We start from the raw sequence: 19,602 nt of genomic DNA on the forward strand, positions 1-19,602 counted from the left end.
GGGCTCTCTGGCCGTAGCCAGCGCCCATCTTGCCCCAGAACTCAACGCCTGGGCGCGAAGCGGCTTTTCGGGTCAAAGACCCAGTTCCGCCATTCGCCGCCTGCTGGCCCGGCTAATGCCGTAGCGGGCCAATATTTCGGGCTTGAGGAGGTCGTAATTAGCGCCTCCTCCTCAGGGAGGTCATAATAGGCCCGCAGCTGGTCCTTTAGGTATGGCGCCAAGATGGACGCCCACTGACCGCTGCCACTCGCTCGGGTGGCCGCCCTCTCAAACATGCCCAGGTAGGCATCGACGCCTCCGAAGGGCCCATCGGTACCATAGGATGAGGCGGCTGCCTGGGCGGGTCTGGTCTCGCCTGGGCTTCCACTAACCTGGCCTCGTGGCCTCCAGCTCCCGGTTGGTAGCGGCTTGCGCTTGCTGCAGGGCCTGGAGCTGGGCGCTCATTCCCTGCAGCACGGTGTTCAGGTCCTGTCCCTCCGTCATTCCGGGATCTCTGTATCCTGCCGACTCGCCACTTGTAAAGGACCGAGAGAGACAGTAGCAAGGGTTGGGGTTTTCCGCCCCGTATATTGTACAGACAAAAAACAGGTCAAAATCATAAACAAACAGTTCATATCGCGACGCCGACTCCTGGCGCCGCCATTTTATTGGGGAGGAGCCGGAAGTGGAGGAATGTCGGGAAGGACCGCAAGGGAGGATGGGAAGGATGACGCCAGGGCAAGATGGCGGAGGAAGGGCGGAAGTATCGCACTGCGGTCATCCATGCCTATGGTGCAGGACGGTCTTTTTCCTATGAGGAAGCAGAGGGAGAAAGTTAATACCCCACCATTCCCTGGCGCAGTGGTTTCCCAGGTGCTGTCGAATCAATCCATGACCTCCTACTGCGCGCGTGACAATATATATATATATATATATATATATATATATATATATATATATATATATATATATATATATATATATATATATATATACACACACACATATATAACTTCTAAAATGTCTATATCTTAATTGCTGGGAGAATTAATAAATTAATATAATCTCTAAGCTTGTTGTTATAATTTATTATAATGATTACAATTTATATTAACAAATCTTTATTTGAGAAAACTGGAGACAACAGTAACTTCATTCATTTGGAATACAAAAGGCACATATACATTTTTTTCAGACATATAAAACATGGGAGTGAAAGGTGCCGCCTGTTTTTCAGTTCAGTAGAGTTATATGCATTATGAGGAATCAGAGAAACATTAAGGTAGTTTTGCTTAGTTAGCCATGAAGAGGTTCTGTTTTTTTATGGCTTTTTAATGAAAATAGCTGAATGATAATCTAATAATGCTTACCTCTGTGAAAAATACTGATAGGATAACTAGGCTAATCCAATGAACAATACTTGCAAACTGGAATGCATTGGTAACTGCAAAAACAGAGAACAAACAGAAATCATGTAAAACAAGAAGAACTGCAATGACACTTTAATACAGGGCAAATACAACTCTTTAATACAACTTCCTGTCTTGATCAGAGTGCTGCACACAAAATCACTGAACAATAAAAACAGTCAGTTTAACAGAAAATGAGCAGATATCAAAGACCTAGTGACAAAGAAAGAGGAAGTGCATTGGAAAATTTTAGGCTGACACAAGTTATAGTTTATAAAATGGCCAGGGTTACATAAACAACGTGCCTGGCAGAAACATGAAACCTGGCCATCCAGCATCTGTCGAAGCAATCTAACAGTACACATGATATACTAAATACTGTAAAGATACCTTACATGGTGTGTCTCAAAGGAAAATCAACTTTTCAATTATATGTCACCTATTTATTTTGCTTAACATGTTATCCAAAGTGACTCTCAGATCACAAGTGCACAATAGAATTATTTTGGTAGTCCCACAGAGTGAGCACAAGCATTTGAAATGATTCACAGAAGGCAGCACTCTTCATAAGTAGTGATCAGTGAACCATGCTGAATCTTCAAGTTCGGTGTAATCTTGGAAATTTTTAGAAACTTCCCTACACTCAGTGAAATACATTTATGTCAATAAGGAAGGAGAGACTGAACTAGTTGTGAGTGGATTATAGTGATGTAATGGTCTTTTGAGTGTCCATTAGGGCTAGGGAATTGTCTGGCAACCATACTGAACTGATCATTGTGGCCAAATAGTGACCAGAGCTGTAAGGCAGCCATGCTAACCACTCTGCCATTGTGCCACTGTTAGTTAAAATGAATAGGACTAAATATTACAGCAGTAAAATTTCTTGCAGACAATGGTAACAAGATGGCAACAGGAACAGGAAACATAAATTTATAGAAGCTTGGCCCCCATAGGTTCCATAGCAAGTATTCAACCCTCTTGAAAATGTAAAGTATAAGTAGTTTTCCTTACCATGACACTGTTGCTTGCTCACTGCCACTGCTACTAAATATGCACAACACTAAAGCATATGGATTCTTAACTCCTTCCTGTGTGCATCAGCTACAAAGCACTCTATTCACCTGTCACACACAGGTCAAATACAAGCCCATACAAAAAGAAGCCACATTAAGACATGAATACACCAACATGTTTCCAGTTTTCTTCAGTATGCAAATTTTGTGTTTAAATATATTTGCAATTTTTCTTATTTTTAGCATAACAGCAACACAGTTCTTATTAAATCTATCCTGGAAGAAGAATTTCTTGTGTTATAAAGGTTGATCCACTACTAGGATCAGAGTTACAGTATATATTCAGGTGCTGTCCCATTTAACATTGGCCTTGTAAAGTATCACAGGGTGGTTGGAACACAAAGTTTGTGTAAGCTGTCCATTGTATTTTCAGGAAAATATTTGGCAAAGTAGGGTTATCACTATGTAAAACATTTTGACAAATTTTGCTGATCAACACATTTATTATAATTTGTTTTTCACTAAGTATTAGTAGTAGTGGACAGTCTCTTAGTAAATCTGTTCAGCTAAGTGTCTGTTTTATTTCAAAAGTTTATTATTAATGTTGTCACAGTTTGCTTCTCCTCCTCATGACATCGGAGCTAAGAGGGACTAACTTCACATACCTTGAAGCACATTTTTCTCATTTCTGGAGCCAACCAGAGATTGACCAGTGAGGTCAGAAACAATTACAAGATCCCAACTCCTTTCAGTCATATGACCTCAAGGATGAAAGTTGAAGCCAGAAGATCAGATAACTCCCTGCAATGCTGAAAAGGAACACCATCTACCATTAGGTGCTTCTATTGTAAAAAGGGTCATAACATATACGTTTAGGGAGTCTGCTACAACTGCCCACAGTAGGGGCTGTTTTTTTTAATTGTTAGATAGTGGAAAACCTTCCTGAGAGAAGACATGTGTCCAGAAAGCCAAGACAATACAAAGATCACTTTAATCCTAGAAATTTGGACTCCAAAATGAAGGGAAATATGTGTTTGCAATTTTGTTCTTAGAAACATTTGAATAAACCATATCTTGATCTTTAAAGAATGTAGGGAGAAAGGCTGTAAGGCATCTGTCATACAAGCTGTTGACTCTCAGAAACTTGTGTTCAGGTTCTCTTGTGGCTTTCTGTCTGCCACACTTGCTCCTGCCATAGCTTCCAAGTTTCTTTAGATGGTGTCAGATACTCCTCACTGACACCATTCTTTGCAATTTCTTTACAGGAAAGATCTGCACTTTTAAAGGTAAAAATGGCCTGTCTTCCTGTGTTAATTGTTAAATATTATGTTACAAATATACAGTGCAATATCGAGCCAATAATGGTTTCTAAGGGTGTAGAAGCAGTTTGTTCCAACACTGCTTTTATATAGATGAAAGGTTTGTAAGTAATCACTGAAAGTTAGGGTAACTGTTGGAATTGTTTGCATTAACTTTCAAGGTTTAATGAACTTTCATTGCCGCAGAAAATCTGTAAGTTGTTAACACATTACTTACCCAGACCTCTAAAATATACATTACATTTCAGTTTTTGACAACCTGAGATTTTTTTAATTTACATTTTACCACTTAATTTTATACCATTTCAGGTTATTCACTAAATTCGAACTTCCTAAATTTTGGAAAAATGTGGAAAAATGGAGTACTAGCCAAAAGTTTTAGAACACCCCAGTTATTCTAGTTGTTATTGAAATGTAAGTAATTAAAGTCCAGTGATAAACCTGAAGCAGTACAAAGTTAATTTGCACGTAACAGAAACAAAATTCAAATATGTAATCAGAAATTTTAAAACTTCAGAATCAAATAGGTATTAATCTTGTGGATTTTTTAATATGTTTGATTTAGCCATGGACATTTTTTTGCTTATTTATTACTGTCCTTAATGTATAATGCTATATATTTGACATCTTTAATCTTTTTTTTTCTTTGTAATTTCTTTTGCTCACCGTTTTGGGGGTGTTCTTTCATACATATAGTTACATATAGTATACAGCTGGTCACAGAGTTTTGCTTCATGGCCATTCCTACACCCTCACTGACGCACAGTCAGTGTTTAAGATAGTAGTAAGGTACTCAGTTTGGTCAAGTTGAAGAATAACATCATGAAATCGTTAGTTAAGTCATGAAATAATTAGTTAAATAGGGGAATGATTATTAGAGTGCCAAAACTTTTGGTTTGTTTTTTGACAATATGCTCTATTTTTGTCTTTTTGTCATTTAAGGTTTTGTCTTTTCTGTGATTTCTTCTAGTCTTTTCAACCTTTCCATTCCTTTAACTCTCCATTTAACACAAGAACATTACGTTCTTTAAGATGTACATCACATTATTACCTGTAATGAAATGTAATAGATCTGAAGCAAGAAGTGCATTCTACAGATATTGATGTTTGATTTTGTCAGTGAACTGAACCATATCCTATGTAATGCATATAGAGAGATAAGATACCTTCGACTCCTTCCATCTCCCCCAATTCTTCTCCCTATATACACTATTCAGGTTAACTTCAGATATCAGGTCATCTATAAATTAGTTTCAAACATAAACTTACTACTCCAACTCTTTGGCCATTTGTGCTATGATTGCTTCTTAATTTAATGGTGCAGCTTTATGCTCTCAGAAACACTTGCCACTAGCTGTGCAAAAGTTATTTTAGTGAAAATTAAGTGAGATAATACAAATAGATTGTTAGGCAAGAGTAATAATAATGAAGATACTTAGTTTTGGTGTTGATTGATGAAATTTACCAAAGTATTTTTCACAGTGAATATGCTGTGCTTGCCATTGACCTTGTTTACTGAATATCCAGTAAATTTACAAAGCACATAATAATAAAACTGACTAATATCAACACATTCAATGAACCATAAAGGACTGTAGCCTTTCATCAACATTTATAGAGCTGATGGTGGTCCCTAGACACTGAGGGGCAGGTGGTTACACTCCTTGGGAGACCACCCACAAAACACATAATACAGTGGACCCTTGACTTACGAACTAAATTCCTTCACGAGGGCTGGTTGTAACTTAAGTTGGTTGTAAGTCAAGACTATTTTTCCCATAAGAAATAATGGAAATACCCATAATGCGCTCCAAACCTCCCACAGCAACACTTACTTAACCTTTTCATAATAAAAAAGCATTGTATAATGCGCATAATTTACCAAAACACCAATAATTTTTCTAATGTACTAACCAAAAAGTTATAAAAAGTGCCTAGCCTACCAGAAACAACAATTTCATACTGTACTCACCATTTAATTTGACATCTTTGGGCTGCAGGAAGGGAGGAGGTGGAGGAAGGTGGTTATTGTTTAGAAGGAGCATCCTTATGCAAATCTTTTCTTTGTAAAATTGTCGAGATGGTGAATTTCGACATGCTGTACATATTAGCGAGATCGGTCATGAACGCCACTCTCATATTTCCGCACAATTTCATTCTTCGTTTCGATTGTGATTGCTGTTTATCAAGTTAATAATGACAGTAGTCGAGAATTCAGTTCAAAGCTGGCCATGTTGTGAACTGCTGCCAGTGCTGACTCAGCCTGATGACATCATCATGTGCCGCGCCAGCCCGCTAGCTAACATCCCTTAACAATCGCTTTCTTTACCTTTGTTACCTTCTCTTCCTTCCTTAGCAATTATGCGTCTTGCTTGCCATGGTCTTAGTGAATTATATATATAGATAAATCACTGCACTGACCGTAATTACGTCCACAAACACATGTATCTGGGCTCCGACTGACACTTACGAACGCTCTTGGCTGTTTGTTTACAATCGCACAAGCGGATACATGTGACCGCATTCGGGTCGTAACGCAAGATGTTGGTTGTAAATCAAAACAAAAATTTTGGTCGTAAATCAAGTTGTTCACATGTCAGGCCGGTTGTATGTCAAGGGTCGACTGTACATAGAAAAAGATACTTAAACATAAAGAATCTAACTTATCATCATTGTACAATATGAAAAAGACATAAAAGAGCCATTTGAACTCTAGCCGGACAGGGGGAATTGTGACAGAAACACAACATGTTTACACCGACATGGACATATTATCTACCGGCACCCCAAACCTCTAACCAGGAAGTGCTCGTACAGTGCAACATAAACCAAAATTGAGTCTCGCACTGACTCAATTTAAGGATCTCTACCCCTCTCCCCATCCTTCCAGAGTCAGAAAACACATGACCTCAAAACCCTGTGAAATAAAAACAGAACATTTTATTACTATTTTCAATAATGAAATGCAATGGATCTGCACAGATACGATACCTCAGAAACAAAAACATGTGCCAGCGTAATCCAGTCTACTGTATCTGTGCAGATCCTTAGCACTTTCTCTACCATCAGAAAGATATACATTTTTTATTATTAGTTCACTGGTTTGAAGTTTTATATATACTAGGGGGCTCTGCCCCCTGCTCACTTCACTCGCCAACCCCCGTGTTAGTCCTGTGGAAATACAATTTAAAGTGTTTTTTTTTTTTCATGGGAATTGTTACATATGCATTATGTTCACTTTTTATTTTAAAACTTCAGTAAAAAAGAATATTTGGAATTAACTTTACTTCAAGATCGCATTGAATTTTGATTCCTTGTTTGGTCTTGCAGCATGATAATACAACATATAACTGGCCGTGAGTGAATATCCTTTCTTTGTCTGTTACAAATAAACAGACTTTTTCAAATGTTTCAAATGTTTATCCTTGTGAATTGTTACTTGTCATTGCAAAATCTATTCTCATTGGAAACCGTAAATGTTTTAATATGAATTGCATCATTCAATAAAAAAGACTTTCTGATAAAACAATCTACCTACGAAAGTGAGAATATCCAGAGCTGATGTAGCCAGTGGCATTGCTGTCAAGAAGCTGCAGATTTCTGGCCATTGTGGATTGCAGGTCATTGTAAGAAATAAATGTGGCCAACCGATAGTTCTGGATATTGCCATTGCATCATGATATAACTGTTGCAATGCTCTTGGACTAGCTTGATATGATGATGGTAATATTACTGCTTTACCTATTTTTAATTTGTGTGAACTATTTATATTTGAATTTTGAACATGATCAATAAGACCTTGCATATGTTCCGTTCTAAGTTCAGCTTGATTCGATTTAATAAAGAAGAGACGATTAGCTGCAACTTTTACATACGCATGTAATGTTGTGATAGACGTGGATTAAATACATGGTAATGTATTGCTAATTTTGACCCGAAATATTGTGTGGGTGTTATTCGTTTTTCTGAATGCCTTTGTTTCATATTGTACGACCATCCTGTTTCGCCATCTGAGAAAAGCAAAGGAAAGAGTAAAGGGTCGGCATTTGGCGATGTATTTGACAGAAATGACGAATCATGCTTTGCCTTTGGATATATACGAATACCTACTCTGTCTTTGATATCTCCGTCTTTCAAAATAATTAATGTGGACAATTTGTCACATGTGGGTTTATTATAAATGCAACTGTGATCTTTCGGATTCATATAGAAATCCAAGAAAATTTCTTTGTCTGTGTTTTTCTGATAAATTTTGTGTAAAGTGCAATACTTTTGGACGTATGGATTTGTATCCATTATTGGCTGTAGAATTACTTTTACGTCAGATCGTTGAACTCTTTTGATTCTATGTTGCATCGCTTCTCATGAGATAATAAAGATACACCTGACTGAACTGTGGTTTCTTTGAAATGAAACTTGCAGTAGCTTTAATTGTTGTGGGAACACAGAATATCATAGCGGGTATGGTCCATTATTGTGTAAATCAACGTTTTGTGCATTGAATGATGCTAACGCAAAAAGATTATTGTAGACACGTATATTTTGCCTGCAGTGTTTTTGGATTTCACATTCACCAAACAATAAATCTTTGACTTCTTGTGAAAACGCCTTTTCATTCCGAAGCAGCTGTACTTTTCCCCGATGGCAACATGAATGAAACAATCTACCAGTCTCCAATTTAAACTTTAAAGCCTTACAATACCTATATACCCCTCATATATAGGTCTGACTGCAGTTTGATTATTTAGGTGGTTACCTACCAGGTAACGTTTGTGGTTGGTCAGCCAGTTGGCAAACATCCACCACACCCTCTCAGTTGTGAGATGCAGATCATAGATTTGCGTACACCCGATGAGCCCCAATTAGGGTAAAACACGTGTCATGTACTCTTTGTATTATTATATGGCACACACACACATACAGTACATACATATATATATGCAGTATATATATATACATACACATACAGTATATAGATATATATGCATACAGTATAAATATATACATATATAAATATATATATATATACACATAAACTGCAAATTTGTTGTATTTTATTGTTATCATTCTGCACCTTTGTTTTGTCTGAGGCAGGGTGGCATTATGGTTAGCACTGGTGCCTCATAGTACTGGTCACATTTTTGGTTACAATAATTGGTCCTGCATAGTTAGCAAATGCCCCCCTACCCCTCACGGGCAGTTAAAAGACTATGGCACCATTATAAACTTCTCAAAATTAGTTTAGTTCCTCCTTCAATGCATTTCACAGAGTTCAGTGAAGTTCCCCAAGATTTCTGCGATTCCGCTAAACACCCTGCAAAGTGAACTCCAAGGGGTTCACTCATCACTCCTGAGCACATAGTAACATCCTTCTGACTTTATATTTTCATTTGAACTCCACAAAATAACTAACTCTTGAGCAGAAAAGCAAGGTTTTCACTTGTTTATTTTGTTGAAATAGAATCTTAGGTTTGCTATTTTCAGGGCTGTCACAACAGGTTTACTCCACCTGGAATGCATGCTAATTTTAGAGAACCCATTGAGTATAATGAGGAGGTGTATTTTCAAGTGAATGGAGTCTCAGAAAGGTGATTATTAGCAATCAATCCCACAGCGACTGATGAACTGAGCATTCAATAACAAGATATTCCAAAAAAGAAAATTCCACGAAAAATAAAATCTACTAGCGCTGATGAAAATACAATATTTAAAAGATTTATAAATATACAAGACTGACCAAAAGGTTTTTACACAAATATATATATATATCATAATGCTACTGATGTAGGCAAGAAAAATAATTTAACTTCTGGATAACAAAATAGGGAATATTCCAAATTAGTAAAAGTCTCAACTACATCAGTTGGATGAGCAAAACAGCAAGGAGATGTCGGCAGCAGTGAATTTCAAGCTGTACATACACTTATATACATAATATGTTTGTGATTCTCTTGTGGTGCCATTTTTAGATTTTTGAAGGACACCACTATGTTGTGATCATTTCTTTGTTTCTACAATGGCATTGATATCATTGGGTCAAATATTTAAATGTCTGTATTTTGCATTTCGTGATTGTCCAAGATTATGAACATCCAAAACATTTCTTTCAGGCATACTTTTTTGTTTGATTTCCTGGCTTTAGTTGTTTATTCAGAATCTACTTGACTACATTCTATGAGTTAATGTTTTGCTATGGCTCTGTATATGTAGGTACTGTATGTTTACATATATATATATATATATATATATTATTTTTATGGTTGGATTTTTAATCCATTTTTCCACTACTGAGTTATTTAAATTACAACATTTTTTGTACTTGAGGATCTGCCAATTAAAATAAAAACACTCATTTTAAAAAACTGGCAAGTATAGTCTGGAATGCATAAAGATGACTTTCCATACAGATGCTTGTCATTACATTCAATGCATAAAAAGATAACATTGTACCATCATACATGGCGACTACAGAACTACAAAAAAATAAAAACTAACTGCATATGCAATTAGTTGAAGCCATATATTGCGAATCAACTAGGTGATGCAACACTTGACCACTGTTTGCATCAATCTGACTTTTGGATAAGTGAGACTGCAGTCATTTGAAAAAGTAAGTACACCCCATAAAATGATTTTTCTTTCTTAACATATGTGGACATAACAATATTTGAATTTCATTTAAACAGTATCTATAAATAAAGGTGATATAACAAACACCATGCTGCATTTCCATTTTGTAATAATTATATAAATGGATGTAAAAAAAGTAAGTACACCAATATGTTTGTAACTGCCTCAAATATCTTAAATTAGAAACAGGCACACCAGATCAGATGCAAATGTTTAAAACATCATTAGAGATAATCTTGGAAGAACCTGTCTTGTTTAAACCTTTTTGCTGTTGTTATTGTTGTTTTTTGTTGTTGATTTGTATCTTATCACCACGTCTTGACCCAAAGAGCTCCCTGACTCCTTCAGAAAAAGGGTTATAGATGGCTGTGAGTTTCCAAAGGGGTTTACATTTTGTAGTATGCAGGTTTGGTTTTTTATAATGGTGGTATTTATACTGGTTGTAACTTAGAATAACCTATGCTCTATATTGACACATGCTAGATCAATTAAATAATACAGTACTTTTTAAATAACCATGATGTACTGTGGTACAATATGTGCTACTTTATACAGAACAACTGGTTATATATACAGTGGGTTCAGAAAGTAATAAAACCACTTCAGTTTCCGCACACTTTCTGCCTATTAATCTATACTCAATTAACCATGATATAGTGAAATCATGTTTTCAGTTAAGTTTGCAGATTTATTAAGTATCAAAAACTGACATTTATGTAAGTATTTAGACCCATAAATCAGTACAAGGTAGAACCCCTTGGCAGCAATTACAGCTCTGAGAGTTTTCTGGGTGAAGTCTCTAGAAGCTTTGAAATACCTGGATGTAGACGTTTCTGTAAACTTCCCCCTTCAAGCCTCACTACAAATGTTTTTTGGTGCTTAACTGTGGGCTTTGGCTGGATTACTCAAGGAAAGTCAGAGACTTGTCCCGAAGCCACTCCAGCAATATCTTGCTTGTATGTTTTGGGTCATTGTCATGCTAAAAGGTGAACCCTCACCCCAGTATGAGACTGTTTGCTCTTTGGAGCAGGTCTTCTTCGAGAACCTTTCTGTATTTGGATGCAACATCCTTTCCTCAATTTTGACCAATCTCCTTGCCACTGAGAAGTGTCCCCAGAGCAAGATGCTGCCACCACCATGTTTCACTGTGTAGCACTGCCACTTAACAAGGATATTGTAATAATAACATTTTACTTATGTGCTTTATGTTGTACATTGTCTGTTCTTTGTTATGTGGTGCTCATCACTGCCTGGCTTCCACATGTTTAAATACAGGTTGGAATGCTTTTTGCAAAAAAAGGACTGTGATCTGCAAGGCGGTGTTTGAAAGCTTTGTGGGAGGGATCTGAAATGGTTCCATCTGAATCAGTTCCAGACATTAGCCAATGATAGGTCTCACTGGCAAAATAAAACCAAGGAGAAGGAAGTAATCTGGAGGAATGGCTGATCTCCGTAGCAGTTACAATTAAGGCAAAAACACGAAAGATGGATGCTATCAATGGCAATCAAAAAAAGATAGAAATGACCTGGCTGCAGTCGGCATCAACAATGTTAGTGAGGTGGACACCTGCACACCTTTTCAAGACTGTCCTTACACCCTGGCTAACCAGGGTGAGATTTGTTTTCTTTTTTTTTTTTTTTTGCTTTCGGGGTAGTGCCATCTTCAATTTTCCTTCATTCACAAAAAATCTGCCTTCCATCTACCAAAGTTTTCCCCACTCCTCATGGACAATACAACATTGAATTCTTGTGTTGGGGTTCTTGTGTAATAAAGTCTGCCTCAAGTGTTCTGTGTACGTATTAATATGTAGGTTATTTGATCAGGAGTGTCTTTTTGGCTATAGGTTTGTAGTTTTTTATATATATTCATTTTTGTACAGTAGAGGCTCGCTTATCCGGCATAAATGGGCCGGCAGAACATCGGATAAGCGAAAATGTTGGATAATGGCAGGTGTTAAGAAAAAGCATATTAAACGTCAAACTGTGTTATAATTTTACACATTACGAACCTAATAATCATGTTTTACAACAAAACAACAGAATAAATTAACTGAAAAAATGAACTTACAGTTACAGAATTGTCTGAAGTTAAATACAGTATGTACTGTACTTAAAAAGTTCAGTCCTGTGATGATTTAAAGACATTTTTGATCGTAGTCTGCTTTCCTGACGAGTGCCATTTCTTTGCAGTCAAGTCTCGCCATCTTTGCAGCATCATTATGTTGATTCATGTAACTTCTTCTTGTTGCTCAGTGTAATTAATTGCAGTTTCTAGAGGCTTAATTCCATCACTCATCTAGTCAACATCCATACGAGCGTATACTGTTTACTACAGCATTATGACCGTGTGTGTGTGTTTGTGCTGTGATGTGAGAGTCCCCGTCTTGCACCCAAAAACACGAAACTGAGTCTCAGTACTTTTAGCAACACCAGCTTTATTAAGCTTGAAACAGCAACAGTGCGGTTATTTATTGTAGCGGGATCTGCCATTCTCCAGCAGTCAGGTAGGGTCGGGGGAAAGTAATATTGTGCCCTGCGCATTTATAATGTTCCTTGTATGACACATCGATGGCAGGCACTTATACCATGTCCGTGATATTTTCGGATTCGCTTTTATGGCGAACTGCTACAGCACTGGGAGACTGAGATTGCTTTGGGACGCTCTTCCGCGTATTAGTCCGTTGGATGGAATCCCACAAAAGTTTAGAAACTCACTCACCCCAGCCATGATTCTTTTTAAAGGTAAAGTGCAGGTTAATTTGTTTTATGTATTTTTACTTTATATTTTGTATTAATCATTTTTATATGAATTGTTTTGGGTTGTGGAACGAATCATCTGAGTTTCCATTATTTCTTATTGGGAAATTAGCATTGATATAATGTACGAGTGCTTTGGACTGCGAGCACATTTTCAGAATGTATTATGATCGCAAACCGAGGTTTCACTGTAATTATTTGCAGGAGAGTCGGGAGCAACAAAAAATACACTACGCTCACGCTTGCAACTTGCACTTCTTGTTGCCGATTGTTGCGTTTTTTTGGGTTTTTTTTGCGGTGGGACGTCGGATAATATGGAATGTTGGACAAACGAAGGTAGGATAAACGAGACTCTACTATGTATATATATATACTAGCAGAATACCCGTGCTTCGCACCGGAGAAGTAGTGTGTTAAAGAAGTTATGAAAAAGAAAAGGAAAAATTTAAAAAATAACGTAACATGATTGTTAATGTAATTGTTTTGTCATTGATATGAGTGTTGTTCTCATATCTATATATATATATATATCTATATATATATATATATATCTATAACAAAATACCAGCTTGGCAGTAAAAGAAAAGGAAACATTTTAATAATAACGTAACATGATTGACAATGTAATTGTTTTGTCATTGTCATGAGTGTTGCTGGTATATATATATATATATATATATATATATATATATATATATATATATATATATATATATATATATATATATATATACACATACATGTGTACATATATACACACACACATATACTATGGGGTGCCAAACAGGCAAATAAATTGATTTTGTGAATATATAAAGTCAAGGCCAGAATATATAAAGTCAAAACTTGAATATATAAAGTCAGCGTCGGTATACATAAAGTCAAAACTTTTTTCTGAATATATAAAGTGAAAACTCGAATATATAAAGTCAGCATCAGAATATATAAAGTCAGCGCTGGAATATATAAAGTCAAAACTTGAATATAGAAAGTCAGTGTTGGAATTTATAAAGTCATTCCTGATTATATAAAGTCAACATCGGAGTATATAAACTCATTCCTGAATATATAAAATCAAAGTCAAAATCTATTGATTGAAACGACTCTGAACTGAACTAAGTGAACAAAAACGTATTCAGAAAAATAAATTAAAAAAACACTGTTCGGTTAATGTTTTGAAAATGATGCATGTGCCCTGCCCAGGATTGGTTCCTGCCTTGCGCCCAGTGTTGGCTGGGATTGGCTCCAGCAGACCCCCATGACCCTGTGGTCAGATTCAATGGGTTGGGAAATGGATGGATATTCCAGCGGTTACTTTATATATTCTGACGCTGACTTTATATATTGAAGTTTTGACTTTATATATTCCAGCGCTGACTTTATATATTCCAATGCTGACTTTATATGTTTAAGTTTTGACTTTATATATTCTAGCACTTACTTTATATATCCCGAAATATTCCAACGCTGTCTTTATATACTCAGGTTTTGACTTTATATATATATATACAGCAGGATCGTGCCCAGAGGTCCAGCAGGGCCTTATGGACTTTGTAGTGTTTATACACAGCCTTGTTGGATACCTTGGGGACCACCAGGAGTTGCTGTGGGGGGGCTTATGGGCTCTGTGATGCCTTATAACCCGGGAGTACGTCATGGTCACATGACGGGAAGGAACAACGTGCTCCCGGGGTGAAGAACAGGACTGTTTGCCCTGACCCGGAAGGAAAAAGGAACTGTGGTCTAATTGGACAGGAACACCTCCGGGTCAGGGGCTATAAAAGGATGGTGCCTCAGTCCAGACACTGAGCTGTGCTGGGAGGTAGAGGAGCAAAGTGTCTGGGCGAGGAGAGAGAATATTGTAGTATTGTAGTTAGTGGTTTGAATGAGTAGTGTGGAGGGTGCTTTGTGCACATTGTTACTAAACAATAAAAAAAAGTATTGGACTTTTACCTGGTGTTTGGAGTCATCCCTGAGGGTTCAAGGGAGCACTAGCGCCCCTACTGCCACAATATATATACATATATATATATATATATATATATATATATATATACTGTGTGCACAATTATTAGGCAAGTTGTATTTTTGAGGATTCATTTTAATATGGAACAAACACAGTGCTATCAGTCAATCCAAAATGTTAATAAACCTGAAACCTGAATGTTTCACAACGGAAATGTGAGTGTGAACATCATCAGGAGAATACATATGTGCACAATTATTAGGCAACTATTAGTGTGCAGATTTATTATGCAACTAAAGGAAAATGAAAATTTTCCCATCTCACTTGTTTATTTTCATCTGTTATAGTGAGAATAATAAACAAACACCTCAAAATTTACAAATAAACATCTCTGACATTTCAAAAAATCAATCAATCAATCAATGACCAATATAGCCACCCTTCTTTCCAATAACAGTCATAAGCCTTTCCATTCATGGAGTCTGTCAGTTTCTTGATCTGCTGACGATCAGCTTTTTGTGGAGCAGTGACTACAGCCTCCCAGACACTCTTCAGAGAGGTGTATTGTTTTTCTCCCCCGTAAATCTAGCGTTTAAGAAGTGCCCACAAGTTCTCGATAGGGTTTAGGTCAGATGAGGAAGGGGCCATGTCATTATTCCTTCATCTTTAAGGCCTTTACTGGCTGGCCACGCAGTGAGAACTTCGATGCAAGTGATGGAGCATTGGCCTGCATAAAAATCATGGTCTTTTTCCTGTATCACTGTTTGAAGAAAGTGTCTTCGAAAAACTGGCAGTAGGTTTGGGAGTTGATTTTGAGTTCATCTTCAATGCAAAAAGGTCCAACTAGCTCATCTTTAAAAATACCAGCTCATACCAGTACCCCACCTCCACGTTGGAGTGGAGCTCTGTGCCCATTACTGATCCACAGGTCCATCCATCTGGTCCATCAAGAGTCACTCTCATCTCATCGGTCCATAAAACCTTTGAAAAAAATCTGTCTTCAGATATTTCTTGGCCCAGTTTTGACGTTTCAACTTATGTTTCTTGTTCAGTGGTGGTTGGGTTTCAGCCCTCCTTACCTTGGCCATGTCTTTGAGCACTGAACACCTTGTACTTCTGGGCACTCCAGGTAGGTTGCAGCTCTGGAATATGAAAGTACTGGAGGATAATGGGTTCCTGGCAGCTTCACGTTTGATTCTTCTCAAATCTTTGGCAGCTAATTTGCGTCTTTTGTTCTCAACACGTTTCTTGCGACCCTGTTGACTATTTGCAACAAAATGTTTGATGGTTCTGTGATCACACACCAATATCTTAGCAATTCCAAAAGTGCTGCATCCCTCTGAAAGACTTTTTACAATTTTTGACTTTGTGTAAAGAAAAAGGCATGGGAATGTTCAGATAAAATGTATCTATATTCTTTTTCTCTTGGATGTTATGGCGAAATTGTTTTTCTTTCGTTTTCTGTCACAAGCTTTGGGAGGAGAACTGCAGAACAGCCATGTCCATTGTTATAACCCGAATTTTAATTCAAGACCAAGTTGACCAAATTGAATGTGTAGCATATCTCATTTTGAGTTTAGGGTTATTGTTACAACCATAGGGTGTGATTAGGTAGGTGAAGAGGAGTATCTGATCTTCATCAGACATAGTGCTGCTTTGCCAAAAATGTGGAGTGCTGCCGAGATGGTTGTCTTTCTAACAATTTCTCTCATTTCAGAAGAGGACTTGTTTAGCTCTGTTAAAGTGTCTATTGAATTCTCGATCACCTCCCTGACCAAGACCATTCTTGCTTGGATACTCTGTTTTGGCTGAAAGGTCAAGTCTAGGAAGAGTCCTGGTGGCTCCAAAATTCTTTCATCTCACAGTTCTTGAGGCCACTATGCTGCTGGGAGCATTCAAAGTTTTAGAAATGGTATAATCCCCTTGCCTTAATCTATGCCTCACCCCACTTTGATCATGCAGGTCTACACAGAGTTCCATAGACTTCATGGCATGGTTTTTGTCCTGACATGCAGGGTAATTTTGTAATTTTGTGAGACCAAATCATACACAGTAGTTTGTATGACCCCCACCTGCTTGTATGCATGCCTGACAATGTCAATGGTATCCTGGGGGATCTCCTGGAATCTCCTCCATGCCCTTGAGACTGTGCTGGGAGACACAGCAAACCTTCTGGCAATGACACGTATTGATGTGCCATCTTGGAGAAGTTGGACTATCTGTGCAACCTCTGTAGGGTCCAGGTATCGCCTCATGCTACCAGTAGTGACACTGACCGTAGCCAAATGCAGACTAGTCAAAAAACAGTCAGAAAAGATGAGGGAAAAAAGTCAGTGGCCTCCACCTGTTAAATCATTCCTGTTTGGGGATTTTCTCATTGTTGCCCCTCTAGTGCACGTGTTGTTAATTTTCATTAATGCCAAAGCAGCTGAAACTGATTAATAACCCCCACTGCTACTTAACTGAGCAGATCAATATCCCAGAAGTTTCATTGACTTGATGCTATACTTTTTTTTTAATAAATTTGCAAAAACCTCAAGTAAACTTTTTTCACATTTTTATTATGGGGTGTTGTGTGTAGAATTCTGAGGAAAAAAATTAATTTAATCCATTTTGGAATAAGACTGTAACATAACAAAATGTGGAAAAAGTTATGCACTGTGAATACTTTCCGGTTGTACTGTACATATATATATACAGTATATATATAAATAAAAATATATACAGTCTATAGTCAAGCGAAGGATGGAAAATGTTGGGGAACTAGCCATCTCGTTTACTTGCAATGCAAAAAAGAACTGAAATTAACAGAGGTATGTGATAGCGCAAATGTTAACAAAACAAAGTTAGCCATTGGCTGCAAAACGATAGGCTCCGGAGAATGATCCAGTCACAAGGTCAGAGCTCCACAATGCCTGTTAACTTGTTTCCTGAATGAGATGTTGCCTTTCAGGAGCACCTCGCTTTTATAGGTATCAAACCCAAAGGGGCGTAGTCAGTTGCCCTCAGTGAGGTTGTTCTCTTAACTGTGAGTGGTAAGAGAGATTTAAGAATTAGCAGTCACACCCGCTGCTTTCCGAAAGTGGTAGAGCTTACCTCAGATGAGCCTGGAAGGCGAGCGTCAGACACACATGCGTGACAGTGTTTGCAATATATATCGTAGAGAAAGGGAGGCAGAGGTTGACTTATTAAATTTTCAGCTTTGTCCTCCTTAAAATAACAACATAACAACAAGAATAAGGAAGTATGCAACACATTTTTTTTCTTAAATGAATTCTGGCGCTAGGCAAAATAGGTCAGTAAAATTTTTTGGCCTGATTTTCAGTTTGTCTCCATTTCTTTTACATAAGATTTATTTTATTGACATTAATGTGTGGGCTTCATTTAGACCTGCTTGCAAGTTTCTGCTGTAAAACTGCTGTAAAACTCAATCTTCCCAATTAAATAAATTTTAATTTTATAGACTAAGTAAAAACCACTAGTTTACCAGGATGGGGGCAACTGTGCTTTCACTTTTTCATTAAAACCAAGCTAATTGTCTAAAGTACAATAGTAGTCTAAACAAAGTCACAATCTGCACTGGATACAGCATCATTGTCTAAGGAGTTCTGGGCCAATACACAAAATAGAAGGAGAAGATATTTTACAGGACAGACTATGCACTGAACTGTGTCCAGATTTCACAAATTAACATAGATAAATGGATGTTGTTAAAAGGCTCATATTCTGAAAATCACATTTTGGATGATTTCTTCATTAAACAACCTGCCTCTTGTTTCACAATCAGCTACCTACTATGTATAGATTTATCTCTGTCCACGGTCATAGGTTTGAGGCTTGGTTATCACATCACTTTCTGTTGTCTGTGTCAAGCTGCTTATTGCAGCAATCACAGCTGTTTTTTCAGATGGGAGGATTGATAAAATCAAATTAAAGCAGTCCTAATCAGGCAAATCCCATCTGTTCACTTTTAGGTCACATCTTAATTCAGTGTGTTTCTTAGGGATTGGGATCAGAGATGGATCAAACACCACCACATAAAATTAGCTGATGATTCAAGATATTTCAGGTTCAAAGTTTTCACACCTGAAATAATTTGTGGACCATTTTTAAGCATCTGAGGTACACACAGGGGCGTTTAGTATTACAAAGAGTCTCACAGTCACAATATAATAGTGTCATGCTGTAAAACTTAAAGTGTTAAAACACAATCTGCTGTAAACTCTTGTTAAAAAAGCCATTGCGATTACAGAAGGCTCCAGCTATGTAGGTATGTGAAGATATTGGCCTGCATTCTCAGCTGGCCTCGGTTCAAACAGTACATATTATTGTCATGTTACAGCAACATGATACCCACTCTTGACAGCTTACTGCAGTTGTGCAATGACACTTAAAGCATGAAATGTGCTGCATTTCTTTAATAACAAAGGAAGCATACAGCTACCTATAAAAATTTGAAAAGGGTGAGGTATGTAAATTCATCCTGCGGTGAATGTAGAATGATATTGATAGATAGATTTTAATCCTCA

At 37.3% G+C, this 19,602-nt stretch overlaps 1 protein-coding gene across 3 annotated transcripts in view; it reads right to left on the minus strand.

The window, feature by feature from the left end:
• Window positions 1-19,602, minus strand: part of tmem266 (transmembrane protein 266) — a 505,213-nt gene that overhangs the window by 185,369 nt on the left and 300,242 nt on the right. For all 3 annotated transcript variants that reach the window (XM_039773428.1, XM_039773427.1, XM_039773429.1), the window contains exon 5: window positions 1,350-1,423. In XM_039773428.1, coding sequence (XP_039629362.1) covers window positions 1,350-1,423 — 74 coding nt within the window. The remainder of the gene's footprint in view (window positions 1-1,349; window positions 1,424-19,602) is intronic.

This window comes from Polypterus senegalus, chromosome 12 (assembly GCF_016835505.1).
Source record: "Polypterus senegalus isolate Bchr_013 chromosome 12, ASM1683550v1, whole genome shotgun sequence".
In the NCBI taxonomy this organism is placed as follows: domain Eukaryota; kingdom Metazoa; phylum Chordata; class Cladistia; order Polypteriformes; family Polypteridae; genus Polypterus; species Polypterus senegalus.